Source organism: Scleropages formosus, chromosome 16, assembly GCF_900964775.1.
Source record: "Scleropages formosus chromosome 16, fSclFor1.1, whole genome shotgun sequence".
In the NCBI taxonomy this organism is placed as follows: domain Eukaryota; kingdom Metazoa; phylum Chordata; class Actinopteri; order Osteoglossiformes; family Osteoglossidae; genus Scleropages; species Scleropages formosus.
In genome coordinates, this window is record NC_041821.1 from 23,506,164 (window position 1) to 23,522,788 (window position 16,625).

The 16,625-nt window shown below is 39.7% G+C and overlaps 1 protein-coding gene across 1 annotated transcript; it reads right to left on the minus strand.

Moving 5' to 3' along the window:
* Positions 1 to 266: 266 nt before the first annotated feature.
* On the minus strand, positions 267 to 2,228 carry LOC108933681 (interleukin-8-like). The gene is made up of 4 exons (XM_018750879.2): positions 2,141 to 2,228; positions 1,786 to 1,918; positions 1,192 to 1,275; positions 267 to 508 (listed from the first exon to the last, which is right to left on the minus strand). Exons 1-4 carry the CDS (start codon positions 2,202 to 2,204, stop codon positions 451 to 453), a joined length of 339 nt encoding a protein of 112 aa, XP_018606395.1. The 5' UTR covers positions 2,205 to 2,228; the 3' UTR covers positions 267 to 450.
* Positions 2,229 to 16,625: the final 14,397 nt, after the last annotated feature.

Here is a 16,625-nt window from a genome sequence, read left to right on the forward strand (position 1 = left end):
TTGCCCAAGTGTATAAATGGGCAAGTAATTGTGAGTACCTTAACATTGTAAGTTGTTTTCTCTCTGGAGTAAAGTGTCAGCTAATTAAACACTATGAGCAGATCACGAGAGGAAGACATCGCTTCCCACCGTTGAGTTTATGTTACCACAAATTATAATGAAATGAAGTAAAAATTTGCACACAAATTCTGGATTTATTTACAAAAGCATTTATTACTGATACAAAAATTCTTTTAAAAATTATGTTACAATTTAAAGTGATAATTTAGGACAATAAATATGTTGAAAACTGTTGAGCGTCTGTGACAGATCGCGTTTCTCAGCAGCCTTGTTTGCTCCCAGTTCCATCCTTTTCTTTCCTGACTTCAGGGACACCCAGTATCCCACAGGGTCCCTCAGTGCACTGGCCTTCTTGGCTGCTGAAGCAGCCTTTCGTGGTGATTATAACATTCACAGAGGTTGTTTCCTTCTCAGGCATGTCTTCTTCTGGCTTTCATCTTCATTAATCCTTCACATAAAAGAAAGGAATCATATCATTAATGTTTTTTGTCTGTTGATGGAGTTATGTGCCTTCAAGAGCTGAATCAGTCCTTCTGAGTCAAAGTAGTGATAAATGCGTGAATGTTTAACAATTTTGTCATTGTTGAATAACGGGTAAACCTTTATGAAACTACTCTTGAAATGTATACTGGTTCATATGGTGGAATATGACAAATTAACTGTACTTTAGAATCACATTTCTGCATTCAAAACTCTCCTTCTGTTGATGTAATGCCTTCTTCTTCATTTTTTCTGAGGTGTACATTGCTTTGGAGAAAAGTGTCTGCTAAATGAATAAATGTAAATGGTATCCAAATTTTTTGGTCTATCAGAGTCACTTTTATAAGACAAATTTCATCTTATTTATAACCGATCTTGAATAAAGGAGTAACCTAAAGTGACTTTACATGAATTCCTTTATATAAACAACTATTCCTCTGCAGTTATACTTGATTTTTCCTTTTCTGCATCTTAATGTGTTCGTGAACTGGAACGTCTAGGTGATGGCAGTGTTCACTTTTACAAAGTGCATCTGCTTTACAAGTGCATTTGCTTCAGTGGAGGCTGCTGTGTAATACATTAGTCAGGAGCTTAGTGGTGCAGATGATAGCCAACCTTTTGTCCAATGGGAATGAGATGGAGCACTCTTACCTCTTCCAGCAGGCAAGGAGACCCTGGCCCTGTTTGCCCTCTGGATTTAAGCAGACTTTCAGGTTGCCCTGACTCAACTTGACACTGTAATCAGCAAACCACAGAGCGTAAACAGAATTATACATGTATTATATTGATGCTTGGGATTTTTTAATTGAGGTGAGGTGTTTTATTGCTATTATGGTCTGTTAAACAATTTTGTCCATTTTTACAATGGCTGAGTTACAGTTGTGTATATCTGCACTTTTGCTTGAACTTCACTTGGAGCTCCACAGCATCTTCTGATTAAGAAGCCATGCATGCAGAGCCGTCAATCAAGCTCATAAAATCCGACAAACAATACTATTTTGCACTTAGAAGTATTCTACTCTGGATCCTGTGTCAGACTTCAGAGTGCATCTTCATGAGCTTAGTAAACTAATTAGACATCATGATATATTAACTCTTTTATGTTGCCTCATGACTAATTCAAAAAAGTTGTTAACCTCTACTATGGGCTTGAGATGTTTTGATATATCTTTACAACTATACATTTTTACATTTTTTTTATTTCATACAAAATTATTTCTTAAAAAGCCATTGCTTTCTACTTACATGATTGTGTCAGTGTTGCAGTGTGGCCCCTTTTCAGTAATGCTGAAGTCTTCAATAAGTGAAAATTTGACATGTTTGTTTGATACTGGGCACAAGCAACTTGTTGGTACATATGTCGCTTCTCCAATGTCAGCTGTAATGAAAGAAGACAAAGTGAAAAGAATGATATCTCTTAATCATGCAGTGTTTCCATAGACTTAACTTCAAACACTTTGTGATAACAATGCAATAATGACAAATCTGTGAGGGTTATTGCATTTTTTTACCCTGCCCGACACTGCTGCATAATGAAAAACATATTCTTTCATAAAATATTTAGTCAAACTTGCAAAGAAAGTAAGGGTGAAAATCATACCTTCAAGGAAGATGCATGTCAGGCAGGCCAAGGAAAGGCATAGTAGTCTGTGTGTGAGCTCCATAGTTCAAATGAAGACTGAAATGAAGCACAGCTCCCTTTTCTTTTATACACTTTGGCACGTGCTTTCCCAGCAACCGAGGGTGATGCTGGAAGTCAGTTTCTGGGATTTCCACATTCCAGCAGCAGCTTGGATGCCAGACAGGAAAGGCAGGGGTCTGGAGGAGGGGATTCTTACCGCATGCTCCCATACTCCCCGATGTTTTCTTAGTATTTTGAGTACAAAGTGAAACTAAAGTTCAGGTCTCCATGCCACAGTTTTTGGTATTTGACTTTCAGCTTGTATGAATTTGATTACAGATGCTAAAATATTATTATTATTATTATTATTATTATAAAAATAATGATGAAAAATAGAAATCATTATTATATTATTAATAATAATAATAATAAAAAGAATGGTGAATAATAATAATAATAATAATAATAATACACTGGAACATTTTGCACAGTTTTAGTATGAGTAATTTTGGACAGTGTCTTATGAATTCAAAGAAATATAGCAAATACTTTCAGGCTAACAAACTCACTGGGGTGTTTTAAAGCAGGGCCCTTCCTAGGACTTAAAATTGCAGTTGTGACTTTATTTATGTCTTTTATTTGTGCTTGTGCCTCACAGCTTCTGTGTTGTGTATTTGAACATAACTACCTTTGTTTGTTCAGAGTTTCCATGCTCTTCTCATGTGTATTTGGGTTTCTTCCAGGTTCTCTGATTTCCTCCCACACTCCAAAGCTTAAAGGTACTTCACATGAATCGCTGAATTGCTGAATCTAATTTTTTATTAAGTATATAGTCTGTCTGTGAGTCAGTGAAGGTGTTGCATAAATCTGCTGTAAAAAGGAGTAAATGATATGTGTCTATGTATATCTTTGCAAAATATACCTAGTACTGTAATTCACCATGGACTAAATCATAAGCTAAATGTATGTTAATAATGATACTTAGGGTTACCGAGATTAAAGTACTACAATTTTTGGATGCTATTGGTACTGAAAAGTCACAGAACGTTTGCCATTTTGAAACTAGCATATGCATTTTACAGATTTGTCATGTCTTTATATTCTTTGTCATACCTTAGTTTATTTGCAAATTATGCACATTTACCAGGGGAAAATTTTAAAAAATAAATAAATGGAAAAAGAAAAAAAAATTTAAAAATACTTCATATTTTCGAGCATTGAAAGTACAATTTTCTTCTACAAGTGGTGTCACATATCACCAACTTCATTTTTTTTTGGTTATAAATCACAGTATATGAAATTTCTAATCAAAATCATTTTTAATGCCTTGGATAATACTTTGACTAAGCAATTTATTAGTCATGATTATGTGTTTCATACGTTTGACTAATGCAATTCTGTTACCCAGGGGATAAGAGCCACATGACTGAAAAGAGAAAAAGTGCTGAAACTGCATCTGGATCTGATGTTACAGTGAAAAACAGAACTTCCAGAACTTTCCCCAGATGTTATAAATACAAATAAGGCAACCCTCCAACTTGCCTTTTCAGCTTTGGGTTTTTCCCACATTGAGAAATCTCCTGGTGGCACAGCCCTCCAAGAATGGGTCACATGTTACATTCCTTTCTCCTGTGCTCCATGACGTACACCCCCAACAACTTTTCATTGGCTAGATGGTCCTGGCAATACTGTTAAAGGCACCAAGCACTCGTACAAAGCCGCAAAGCAGCAGGCAGCTCAGAATCCAAGAGAAAACCTAAAGAAACAAGATCACCAAAATTCCTCACAGAGCAGAGCTGTGATTTCAATTCACACCCACAACCCTGAAAATCCTAGAGGCAACAATATAACATGATAAAGAGACAAAAAAAAAAAAAAAAAACTGGTCATTTTAAGGCCTGACAGCCCCAAATTCCTTACATCCCTCAGCAAGGGTGGTCCGTCCATAGGTAATTTTCTAGTTTACCTCTTAATTCCTCTGTTCTTACTTGGGAATTTAACTGAATAAACTGCATGACTCAGATAACATCAGACTCCCAAGTTTGAGAACACTTTTTCTTTTTCAGATTTGTTTGAGCTGGGAATTTGCAGCAGCACAAAAGTGCCTATTTCTAAATTACTATGGTTATGACTGTAGATGATTAGAATCAAGAGTAGGTCAGAGTGAAAAGCTGTGAGGAAATGAAGGTACTTACAGGGGTTTAAAAATATCATGCCGTTCAAAATGTATAGAAAAAGTACAAATGCAGGAAAAAAGTATATTAAGCCTTTTCCCTCAAATCACCCCTCATATAAGGAGATGATTTATATACAAGTTGTCTTTTTATTGTTCTATGTGTATTTACATAGCTATAGGTATGCTTGTAGGGACATGGTGACACAGCTCCTGAGCTGCTTGGTGGCTGTGGGGCTCAGGGTGTGAAGAGTTTGCATGTTTCTCCCTGTGTTTGAACCCCAAGACATGTACAGAATGCAATGGCAAACCTTTTCCCTTTCTCCCTTGCCAGGAAAACCACACAAGTATTTGCTATGAGTCAGGATTTTGTTGGCGGGTAAGGCTCTGGCTCACTGGGATCCCGCTCGGGACAAGCGGTTGTTAATGTTGGTTAGTTGCACCAAATAGTACAGTAAAAAGAACTTGCACTTCCTTCTTGTGCGTGTGATTTTGTTGGCCCCTTGTTACCACTCATCACCATTCACATGATGTTACACGCTATTCACCCTTAAGCACCTGGGATCGTAACAAGAAGAAACATGTCCATGATTCAGTCCAGCAATGATGTGATTTCATTCAGCATGTTTGTCTAAAGGAGGGGGGCGCGGTGGCGCAGTGGCGCAGTGGGTTGGACCGGGTCCTGCTCTCTAGTGGGTCTGGGGTTCGAGTCCTGCTTGGGGTGCCTTGTGACGGACTGGCGTCCCGTCCTGGGTGTGTCCCCTCCCCCTCCAGCCTTACGCCCTGTGTTGCCGGGTAGGCTCCGGTTCCCCGTGACCCCATATGGGACGAGCGGTTCTGAAAGTGTGTGTGTGTGTGTGTGTTTGTCTAAACTTTAATCACCAGTGTCAAAAAAGATGATTTTGGTTCTCACTAGGTTTTGTCGGCATGCTGTTCTATGTCCAAGAAAACAATACCCTGGCAAGTCTTTAGTAATTAGCACAAAGAGAGAGTAAAGATATTATTTTGTTATTTATTGTTTATTATTAATATATGGAATGCCATGAGAGCAGAGCAGGCAAATGTCAGTGGAGAAATTGGACAAGGAATTAGGGGTTTAAATAAGAGTTGGTATGTGGATGAAATTGGGAAGGGGAGGACAAAAAGGGCTGCACAGTGATTAAACAGGTAGGGTTACTGCCTCACAATGCCTGGGCTGTTCAGACTTAGGTTTGAATCTGTGTAGAGTTTGTATGTTCTCTCCATGTCTGTATGAGTTTTCCACAGTCCAAAGACATGCATTTTATGTGAATTTTACATCCTAAATTGCCCATTGCGTGTGTGTGTGTGTGTGTGTGTGTGTGTGTGTGTGTGTGTGTGTGTGTGTGTGTGTGTGTGGCTGGTCTCCAATGAACTGGCGTCCCATCCAGGGTGCCCTGCCATTCTTGTACCGACTGATTCTCAGATAGGCTCCAGACTGAAAAGACTTTGACCTAGACAAGTGGTTAAAAATGAGTGAATTTATAAAGGTTGCACAAAATTAATACCATAAGTGGTTTTATCAAGAAGACAGGTAATGTTTGCCAAAAGCGATGATGAAGAACACACAGCAGAGGGCATGAAATGGGAGGATGGCTGTTTTTTCCCATTTTTTTTGAAAAGCAGGAGGTGTAAAACTGGGATGAAGCCAGCACACTTGTTAAGGTGAAAATTGAGAATTACACACACACACACATTTTCAGAACTGCTTGTCCCATACGGGGTCACGGGGAACCGGAGCCTAACCCGGCAACTCAGGGCGTAAGGCTGGAGGGGGAGGGGACACACCCAGGACGGGACGCCAGTCCGCCGCAAGGCACCCCAAGCGGGACTCGAACCCCAGACCCACCGGAGAGCAGGACTGTGGTCCAACCCACTGCGCCACCGCACCCCCCTCTCAAATTGAGAATTAGTAGAATAGTATCAGTGAGGACTTTAGAAGGAATTTCAATTCATTGCTACTGTGATTGAGTAAATCCTAACTGTGAAAGACAGAAGAGAATAGATTATTCGGATGTGTGATATTCAATGGAAAGGCTCAGTGGAAAGAAAAAAAAGTAAAGACAATTACAGGAGTTGGACAGCACAATGGCATGGTGAGTAGCGCTGCTGTTTTACAGCACATGGGTGGTGCAAGAGGTCGTGGGTTTGATCCCTCCTCACTCTCTGTGGAGTTGGCATGTTCTCCCTATGTCTGCGTGGGTTTTCTCCAGGTGCTCTGGTTTCCTCCCACAGTCCAAAGACATGCTGTTTAGGTTCACCCATAGTGTGTGAGTGACAGAGACTGTGTGTTTCCCCTTGGTGAAAGGGGTGTGTGGGCTGATAACACTACACAGAGTTCATTGGAAGTTGCTTTGGAGAAAAGTGTCTGCTAAATAAACAAATATAAATGAGCACTGTATTCCTTTCCTGATAAAAATGTGGCGCAACCTGTGGTGATGACAAATTCAAGCAGAACTTGGAGAGAAGTGGGACTCAAGCAGCAAATATTTGCCATTTTCCCCCTGAACATCTGTCTAACTCATTTATACAAAAAGTCAGGAAAGAGATTGTGTACATAATGTGAAATCAGATGGTTAGATCTTTTTATGCTAATAAAAGGCAAGACTATATTTAAGCTACTGCTAAAACCAAGACGTTAAAAGTGTTAATTCCCACACTTAGTTTGAAAAGGGTAATATTTGTATTACTAACATCTAAAAACAACATGTATTTGAATTTCTAACCTAAATGAAAATGTTTTGTATGTCTTGTAAAATGTGTCACATTTAAGATGTTTAAAAGACAGTTTTGTACGCACCCTTTGAAACTGCTGATTTTGACACTCACAGTGTTTACCTGGGTACAGAAGTTTTAATTTTTTCTGTTTTTACCAGGAGAATTTGACAGACCAGCTTGGGAGCTTTGTCATAGAATTTATGGTATCCACTTCTAAAAATTGTGGTAAATTAACCATTTAGGGAATTCTTATTTTCTAGTCTTTTTTTCTCAAAAATGGGAGAGACAGCAAAGTCTCAGTCTGAGTCACAGGGTTCACTGTCAGACGATCTACCCAGAAGACAAGTGATTCATGTGCAGTGGTAACAGCGGTTGTCTGAAGACAGCATGACTGTAATTTTTCTACTTGTTAAGCTACCACTTGATGTCAAGGAGGCAATTTGATCCTGCTTAACTAATGGCTGAAGCACTGCTAACCAAGCTGTGGCAGCAACCTGAGTTGTTCCACTGCAGTAAATTGAAGCACTCTTTAGTTCCATTCTTGGTAAGGTATTGTCAAGTTTTCAGTTATTTGAGCACTCATTTGCATTCAGATACTCAGGCTAAGCTGATTTACACAAAGCGGAGCTGTTAATTATTCAGTCCACTTAACCATGTTTAAAGTATACAATCCGTAATTTATAAAATAAAGAGGAAAACGGACCATATGCCAATTTAAACAATCGTAATTTGTAACTAGTTATGATTAAAATGGGCATAAATAATGATTGTGTTTATTGTATGATATTAGAATAAAACTCAGTATAAGATGTTTATTTAGCCTTTCTGATGTTGCAGTGTTTAAAGGAGGTTTAATTTCAAACAGACCTCTAGAAATTATGAATAGCATTTTTGTCTTGATGTTGACCTCTCCAAGTAAACAAGTCATGAAGTGGAGAGAGGTACTTTGCCCCACTTCAAGATAATGCTTTGCTTTTATTCAGCAAAAAAAAATGACTGTTGATGTCTGCTCCTCAACATTTCAAGGGTTTTGTTTGTTCTGCGTAAAGCCAGAAACAATCCACTTTCCATTTCCTGATAGTGTGAGGAGTGTGGGAACTTGCTACACTCATTTCACTTTGTAAAGTTTGATTTTCTCTTCAACAAATATGTTTCAATCGGGTTTGTTATGAAGTCAACAAAACGGTGTGAAGGGTCCATTGGCAGGAGGTAAAATGAGAATATATTTTAGTGGTTAACAGCCCTCATAGTTCATTAACTCTTCTGCAGGGATCAGACCTCTGTAGAAGAATTTTGTTTTAACCACTAATTACATGGGACTTAACATTGTGGTTACAGTGGGCAGAAACAGATAAAAACTAAAAAAAATATATATATATACATATATACTATACTTTTACTATATATGTGCGCAATAATTACCTTAATCATAAATCCAGAGACCTGCCTTTTTGTCCGACGTTCCATGATTTGTCTTTGCTGGACAAAGTGCGTAATTCACAAAAATATGAATATTCAAATGCTTACAGCATACTAATGAAGACCCAGTTAAAGCAGACAGTCAGAACACTGTTTTTGGCAGAGCTGTACAGTCAGCAGGAGAGCTATTATGCAGGTATTCTCATTTTTAAGGAGCAGAGTGTATTTTTGTCTCTGTACATATTAAAGACTTCCCAGACACTTATGACTACCTGGATGCCTGACTATACAATAAAGAAGAGTGTTATTCCAGATTCAGCTCTAACAGAAAATGCATCCCAATTCTTTGTACGGGTGTATGCATCAGTGTAAATGTATCAATGTTATGTCTTTCCGTTAACCTTTAGCTTTTCAGTAGATACTACACCTGCCATGGCTGAAGATTTCTTGCACCATACATAAGAATAAAAGCAGAGCAGCCCACAAGGTTTTTGCATTTCTAAGACCTTCTTTAGAAGTGCTGGAAAGACATTTATTTATTTAGCAGACACTTTTTTCTCCAAAGCAACTTCCAGTGGATATGTATAGTACTAAGTAAAGTACATAGTGTCATCAGCACGCACACCTTATTCACCAAGGTGACTTACACTGCTAGATACACTACTTACAATGGGTCACTCATCCATATATAAGTGAAAGACACTCTCTCAATCACTCACACACTATGGGGGAACCTGAACAGTATGTCTTTAGAGTGTGGGAAGAAACTGGAGCACCCAGAGAAAACATACACAGAGATGGGGATAACATGCAAACTCCACAGAGAGTGAGTGGGGATCAAACCCACATCCTCTCACACCACCCAGGTGCTGTGAGACAGCAGCGCTACTCACCATGCCACCCAAAGACATAGTAGCGCTTTTCCAAAATTTAACTTTCACTGAGAACTGCGGAAACTCTGTCTATCTTCGAGAAGGGTCTGAAAACTCATCTTTTCCAGATCCACTTCGCCCAAGATCTCTCCACCTCATTTACGGTGTAACTGTTCACGCATCGTAACTCCATAAGCATCCCCACATACAACCTTTATTCAGCCACTACTCTGGCATTGTACTTGCTTATTTACGTATCTTTTAATATTAAAAGAAAAAAAATGGTGGGGGGGTATCAGGATTTGTCTATCCTGTGTTTATGTACCTACTCGAACGATGAACCTCGGTGCAGCAAGTGGTAAGTAACAAACTAAGTTTGCTTGAGGCTTTCATCATGTCTGCAGCTATGTCTCCTTCTTTTAATGTAATGCATTGTACTTTTGCTGAGATGTACGTCGCTTTGGAAAGTGTCTGCTAAATGAATAAATGTAAATGTAACTTTTTCATTGAAAAAGAACAGTTTCTAGCAAGTGTACTCTTTTTTACAGATACTGTCAGTAAGCAGGAAACCTGGTGTCACGTCCCACGGGGTCACTGCCTCTCCTGGTCAGAGGGGGCGTCACTCAGTGCCGCTAGGTAACACCCACGTATCACCTCACAGTCTCATAGGACACGGAGGTATAAAAGGAGCCACCGGAGCAGAACCAATTGCAGATTCTGAATTAGCGGTTTTATTGTGCTCTCTTGGTGATTAGTAGTCTCTTGGTCCCTCAGTCTGTTTCCTAGGTGTTCATGTTCCAGTCCTGAGTGCCCGTCCCGTCAGTTCTTGCCTCTTGTTCTCCAGTCCTGGTCCACTGTTCCAGTCCGGTATTTCGTCACGTCTCGGGGGTGCGGTCATACTCACAGAGTAGAGTTTCACTGTTCGCCGTAGTTCAAACACCGTGTGTGTTTCCTGGTCTCGTGTTTCCTGTTTCACTTCCACCGAGTGTCTTACAGTACGCACATTGCACTTTTAAAATCACCCTGCACGTGAGGTTATTTTACGTTTCGTCCGTGTTCGGACGTAATCGCAACGCGCGTCCGTGTCGGACTCCCGTCCGGACGCTACACCTGGATTTGCCCTTATTCGGTTGGTTTTGTTACTGCCTTGGAATCTTCTAACTGTTTAATTTATTCTTATGAATGGTAATGTAATTCTTTTTAAATGTGCTCTTGATTACGCATTTGAAAAGTGTTGATGGAGAGAAGTGTTAACCAGCAATAGCCGGAAGAATCAAATTTCTGACCAATTGACTTGTCAATACCCACAAAATAAAAAAAAGTCTGCACTCAGCAGTACTATTAGAATCTTGCATGTATTATTTATAGCACAGCGGAGAAACATTTCATATTCTTATCAGACATGACAGAGAATACCACTGGGAATTTAATCTATCATCACTCCACATAAATGTAAATTATATTGCAGTTTTGTAGATGTGAGCTTTCTGAAGACCTTTACGGAAGCCAAGAATGTAAATAAAGCCTTGTTGTGTTTACCTTTGAAAGCAAAAAAGCAAGAGAAAGAATGTAAGAGCGTACTGTGACCAGTAAAAAATAAAAATGATCATGGTTCAAGCCCTGCCGTATACGGATGTTTCTTACCTTGCATAGACTTTGTCATTGGAAATTAGTAGAAAATTCAATACAAAACCTGATTTCTGGTCCTTCTGAATTCAGGTTCTTCTGCATTGATGGACCATAGTGAGAAATCATTATTTTACATTCATTTATGATGTAAAGTTGTAATTATCATAAATTCAGAAAAGACAAACAGACTCCCCCAACTTGGTGTAAACTGGTGTAGGAATCCACAGTTTAGGGTTACTTTAAGATCAATTGATTGTCTGTCTATTCCATATTATCATATGAAAACATCAGGGTAATATACATTGCTTATGGGCATTCAAGACAACATCTGTTGGATGATTAGATCAAATTTACAGTTGAATGGGTCTGCCTTTTAATGTGATCACAGTGATTACTTGTGATTATTTGTATCTAAATCAAACTGTGTGAGAATATTGACATATCCCAGTTCTTGTTACTAGATGGTGGTAAAACCATTTGGTGATAAGGAAGTAGGGTAGTTAGCAGTCAGGGGTTGATTCCTGTGAAGGCTTCCTTGCCTTCGATGCTTTGTTTGAAGGTATCACCTCTAAAGCTTTGTGTAAGGTCACACCTTTAAGGATAGCCCACTGAATGCCTATTAAACCACAATGTATGTCTCCCTAAGTTAGACTTGATGACTACAGCACGAAGCAGCACGTTCTGATGTTGTAGACTGATGCTCTCATCTGCAATAAAGAATCCTGCTGAAGATACTTCCAAGTCTCCTGGTCTTCTCTGCGAATTCCCAACACTGGGAAATGAAGGGCTTGTGTGCTCGAAACTCTCTGAAATTCTCTAAGAGTCTGAGCAATATGAGAGAGCACACATGAAACTTACCAAAAGATTAAAAGCACCAGAATTCAAAACTGACCGTTTCTAGACACTTTAATGCTGTTGGACATGACATTGGAGCCTTTTGTTTTATAAGCATTGAAATTGTCAAACTCTCATGAAGGGGTGGTGACAGGAACACTCAGCTGCTTCACAGAGAGTCTTGGTATATTCACTCATTAAATACACTGCACCCGAACAGCCTTAAGGAGGTCCTTATATAGTTTTTGTATCCTGTTTTTGCTAACCTATTCTCAATCAGTTGGCTTTTTATTTTTATTATTTTTATTTTTTTCTTCCTTTGTGGCATTTCTTTATTTAGAGTGATCAATCTGTTCTATGTATGCATCTGCCTTTTTAAATTTATGTACTTACTGGTGCTTTATTTAGTGTGATGTATTTAAGTTTCATTGTGTCAATCCCTGCAGCACTGTTGTATATTTGTAGGTCTATCTGATGTCATTTCCCACTTTATTGATTTTAAAAATTTGCAATGCATTCAGAAAATATTCAAACCCCTTCACATTTTTCACATTTTTTTATTTTGTAGCCTTATACTAAAATCATTTAAAATCTTTTGTTTCCCTGATCAATCAATCAATACCACATAAAGCAAAAACAGGATTTCAGAAATTTTTACAAATGTACCATTAAAAAAAATGAGAAAAATGAAGGGATCTGAATACTTTTTGAATGCAATGTATATATTATATTTATTTTACTACATAATGGTACGCTGAAGAAGGCTTTCACAGCAAAACATGTCCGTCCTGAAAAATAAAGTCTTTCAGAAAGCTTGAAGTGTGCTTTTCCATGATTGTTCAAAATCTTAAATACCATAAATTCCAATATTCTGTTTCACTGTAAAATATTTACTTAAAGGAATTAAAGGAAACAAAACTCGGCTTTTATCCTTTCATGTCAAGATAAAAAAAAAAAAAAAATTATGTAGCTATGTTCTTCCAACAAAAGATTGCTCCATGAGAGCAAGTAATAAGTTCTTTCCAATCAACTTTTTCTAGTATATATTTTGGGACAGCTCACATGAGACTCAAATCTGCAGAGGTTTTCCCGTTGGGTAAAGAGTCCTCAGTTTGTGTCTGTGCAAACAACCAGTCCACAGGGTCCCCGGAGACTTGTGCCAGGCTTCTGCAGCCCCTCCGAGTTAGTAAGTGGAGACCAATGTCATCCAGTAGGATTGGAGTCCCGAGCTTGTGGGGTCTCACAGCTACATGGGATGGTGAGCTGAGGGTGCCACGCCTCATGGACCGGGCAGACAGTCGTGGCCTTTGGGTTTGCCTAACTAAATTTCCATGTACAGAGGTTGGCTGTGCCAGTTCTCTGATGGAGTCTACGTAGTCTTCCATGGACTGGGGAGAGAGTACTGGGCATGCTTCCTGAATCTCGTTGATTGTAGGTAGTAGGTCCACAGTTAGCAGTAATCTCTTCAGCTTCATCCTGGAAAAGGACCAGAGGTCCATTCAGGCTTAGGCAAAACCCCTTTTTGAAATGCTAAACTAATAACAGAACACAAAATTCTAATAAAATATTCTTAGGTCTGCAATTCTTTAGCAATTAATTGGAAAAATCATGCTATTGAATTAAAATGAATCTTGTGACAGTATGTCCTCAAAATAATGGTGTATTTATAATAAATCATTAGCTTTACACTATTTTCCTCTAGATCTAAGTCACTGCTAACACAGGTAATGGATAAAACAGACTCAAAATATAAAACAAACATTAAAAAATGCTTTACTAAGAACTAATTACTTAACAGTACTTTCTGTACACATTTTAACTAATCTGTAGAAATTTTTGCCATAGACCCAACAAAAAAAATAAAACACTTACTTTTAGTCTTCAAGTTGTGTTCAACAGATGGTCTGCTGTTTGTCTGCTTAGTGTAGCACCATAGAATAATGGCTCCAGTGCAGGGTGCTCTACTTCAGCAATGGTAAGCTGTATAATGACTGGAGAGAGCAGCAGAGCTCTTAATACCTTCACCAGCTCATAAGAGTACAAAGACAGGGCTAACAGTTCCAAATATAGCAAAGGCCTAATCTACCTCACCTCAGTAGGAAGCATGTGTGTGTGAGTTGGCATGACCTCTGTGTGCAGGTATGGGCTCTAATCTCACAGTCACGGCTCATCACTTCAGATGTTCCTGTTTACAACAGACCCCAAATAAAATTTATTTACTGTTCTGGTCTGACCTGTAGCTGCTGCTTTCACTTTTGTCCTGTGAAGGCCAAATAGGTTTTTCTCTTTATAATTTCTCTCATGCTTTTCACAAAAGGGACAAAGCAGACTTTAGACTAAATCAAGTTCTGATTATGTGCAATCACATTTGTATCTATAGTTTCATTTACAGAATAAATTTAGTTTGTCTTATTTAAGTTTTCTTGTGTGGGATACAGAGTTGTTGGCTTTTTATAAGACTTTGATTTCCAGGCATTCAACTATGTTTGCAAGATTTATATTCTGTGACCTAAATAATTCTGCAATATTTTTGAATGAGTGGGGGCATGGTGGCGCAGTGGTGCAGTGGGTTGGACTGCGTCCTGCTCTCTAGTGGGTCTGGGGTTTGAGTCCCGCTTGAGGTACCTTGTGACGGACTGGTGTCCTGTCCTGGGTGTGTCCCCTCCCACTCCGGCCTTACGCCCTGTGTTGCTGGGTAGGCTCCAGTTCCCCGTGACCCTGTATGGGACAAGTGGTTCAGAAAATGTGTGTGTGTGTGTGTGTGTGTGTTTTTTTGAATGAGGAGGCGCAGTGGGTTGGACAGGGTCCTGCTTTCCAGTGGGTCTGGGGTTTGAGTCCTGCTTGGGGTGCCTTGCGACGGACTGGTGTCCCGTCCTGGGTGTGTCCCCTCCCCCTCCAGCCTTGCGCCCTGTGTTGCCGGGTTAGGTTTCGGCTCCCCGTGACCCCACATGGGACAAGCGGTTCAGCCAATGTATGTGTGTGTGTGTGTGTGTGTGTGCGTGTGTATTATTGTACTGAATTGTTTTCGTTGGTTTAAAATTATTGCACTGAGTCATTTTATATTCCATTAAGAAGTAATTTAAAAATAAACTAAATTTCATATTTCGCTTACTCTTGCCTATTCAGTTCTTTAATTAACATGAGAAGAAACAACATGACTTGGAGTCACTCATTTCTTATCACTGGCAGCCATAAACACACACACACACTGAAACCACTTGTCCCAAGCGGGGTCGCAGCGAACCAGAGTCCAACCCAGCAACACAGGATGAAGGGCTGGAGAGGGAGGGGACACACCCAGGACGGGATGCCAGTCCATCACAAGGCACCCCAAGCAGGACTCAAACCCCAGACCCACTGGAAAACAGGACCCTGTCCAACCCACTGCGCCTCCTCATTCAAAAAAACACATACACACACACACACACACACACACACACACACACACACACGCACACACACACACACACACACTTTCTGAACCGCTTGTCCCATACGTGGTCACGGGGAACCGGAGCCTAACCCAGCAACACAGGGCATAAGGCTGGAGTGGGAGGGGACACACCCAGGATAGGACACCAGTCCATCACAAGGTACCTCAAGTGGGACTCAAACCCCAGACCCACTGGAGAGCAGGACCCACAAAAACCCACTGCACCACCACGCCCCCTAGTGCATAAACTAGCATAAACTCAAAACATGGCCATAATCAATATGATACAGAACAGATTGAAGCCATGGTGAGCCATACAACTGGCTTAATCCATGACAATGGCAGTGTAAAATTTCATTGACTAAAACCATAATCAATAATATGGTGTCGATTAAAATATTGGTCAATTTAAACTAAATTGTGGTTTAAATTAGCAAACCATGACAAATAAGCAGCGTATTTGTCTAATGTTGGCATGGACAGTTCACATAGGATTATCCATGTATAAAAACTCTTAGTTTTGAGGTTGTATATTCTGATATGACAGTGGGTTGGAGGATAAAACACAGGACTGGCTGCAAAAGCTGCATATTATGCCGAATACTCACAAGCGTCCCCGAAATATCAAAAAGAGTAAGTGAGATTTTATGTGACACAGGAAATCTGTGACAGTGGTATTTTGACAGCACTAAAAAAAAATTCATTCCAACTCTTGGCTGGCAGAGAGGAAAGAATCATCCGTGGAAGAGGGTTTGTTAGTGTTTCACAAGGTGTACGATTTATTGATAAATGTATGTATGATCAGTCTATCATCGTGCCAGAAGCAGGGTTTTAAATTAGGTGCAGTGACAGGTTGAGAGCAGCACTGGCCTATTTTTGTAAGTTTGAAACGACAGAAACAAACGAGCAGTTCTGAAGAGAGTTGAGAGCTTTAGGTGTACAAGCAAAGATAACAGGGAGTAGGGATTTACTGCAGCTCAAGACTAAAAGTTTTGTCACTCCTACTGGGAGAGGATGAGCAGCAGAGATGGAATCTATCCAGACCCTGAAAGCAACCATCTGCCAGATAATCTGGAAACCTGTTTATTGCAGTGGCCAAAAAACACCCATCGCAATAAGAGCAGCCAGAAGTGAAGTGAGCTTCAGCTATGGAGTGGTAAGGGTAATGTATTTCATCCCAAACAACTACACCGGTCACATTTCCTTGTCGGGTGACAGAAGGAGGTTCAGATGGTCTGTAATTAGATTTAATTTGGAAGCCAGATGAATCATGACTAATCTGTAGGTGCGTGCTCCTGAAATCTGACCAGTGAACGTGACTGGAAGTATTGCTGTACAATGTCCTACGCACTAGTTTCTTAAGCTCTT

Coding starts and splice junctions, on each gene's coding strand:
- LOC108933681 (XM_018750879.2), bottom strand. CDS start 2,204: ATGGAGCTCACACACAGACTACTATGCCTTTCCTTGGCCTGCCTGACA. Junction 1,919..2,140: donor GACATGCATCTTCCTTGAAG/GTATGATTTTCA, acceptor CTTTCATTACAG/CTGACATTGGAGAAGCGACA. Junction 509..1,191: donor CTCCTTGCCTGCTGGAAGAG/GTAAGAGTGCTC, acceptor TTTTATGTGAAG/GATTAATGAAGATGAAAGCC.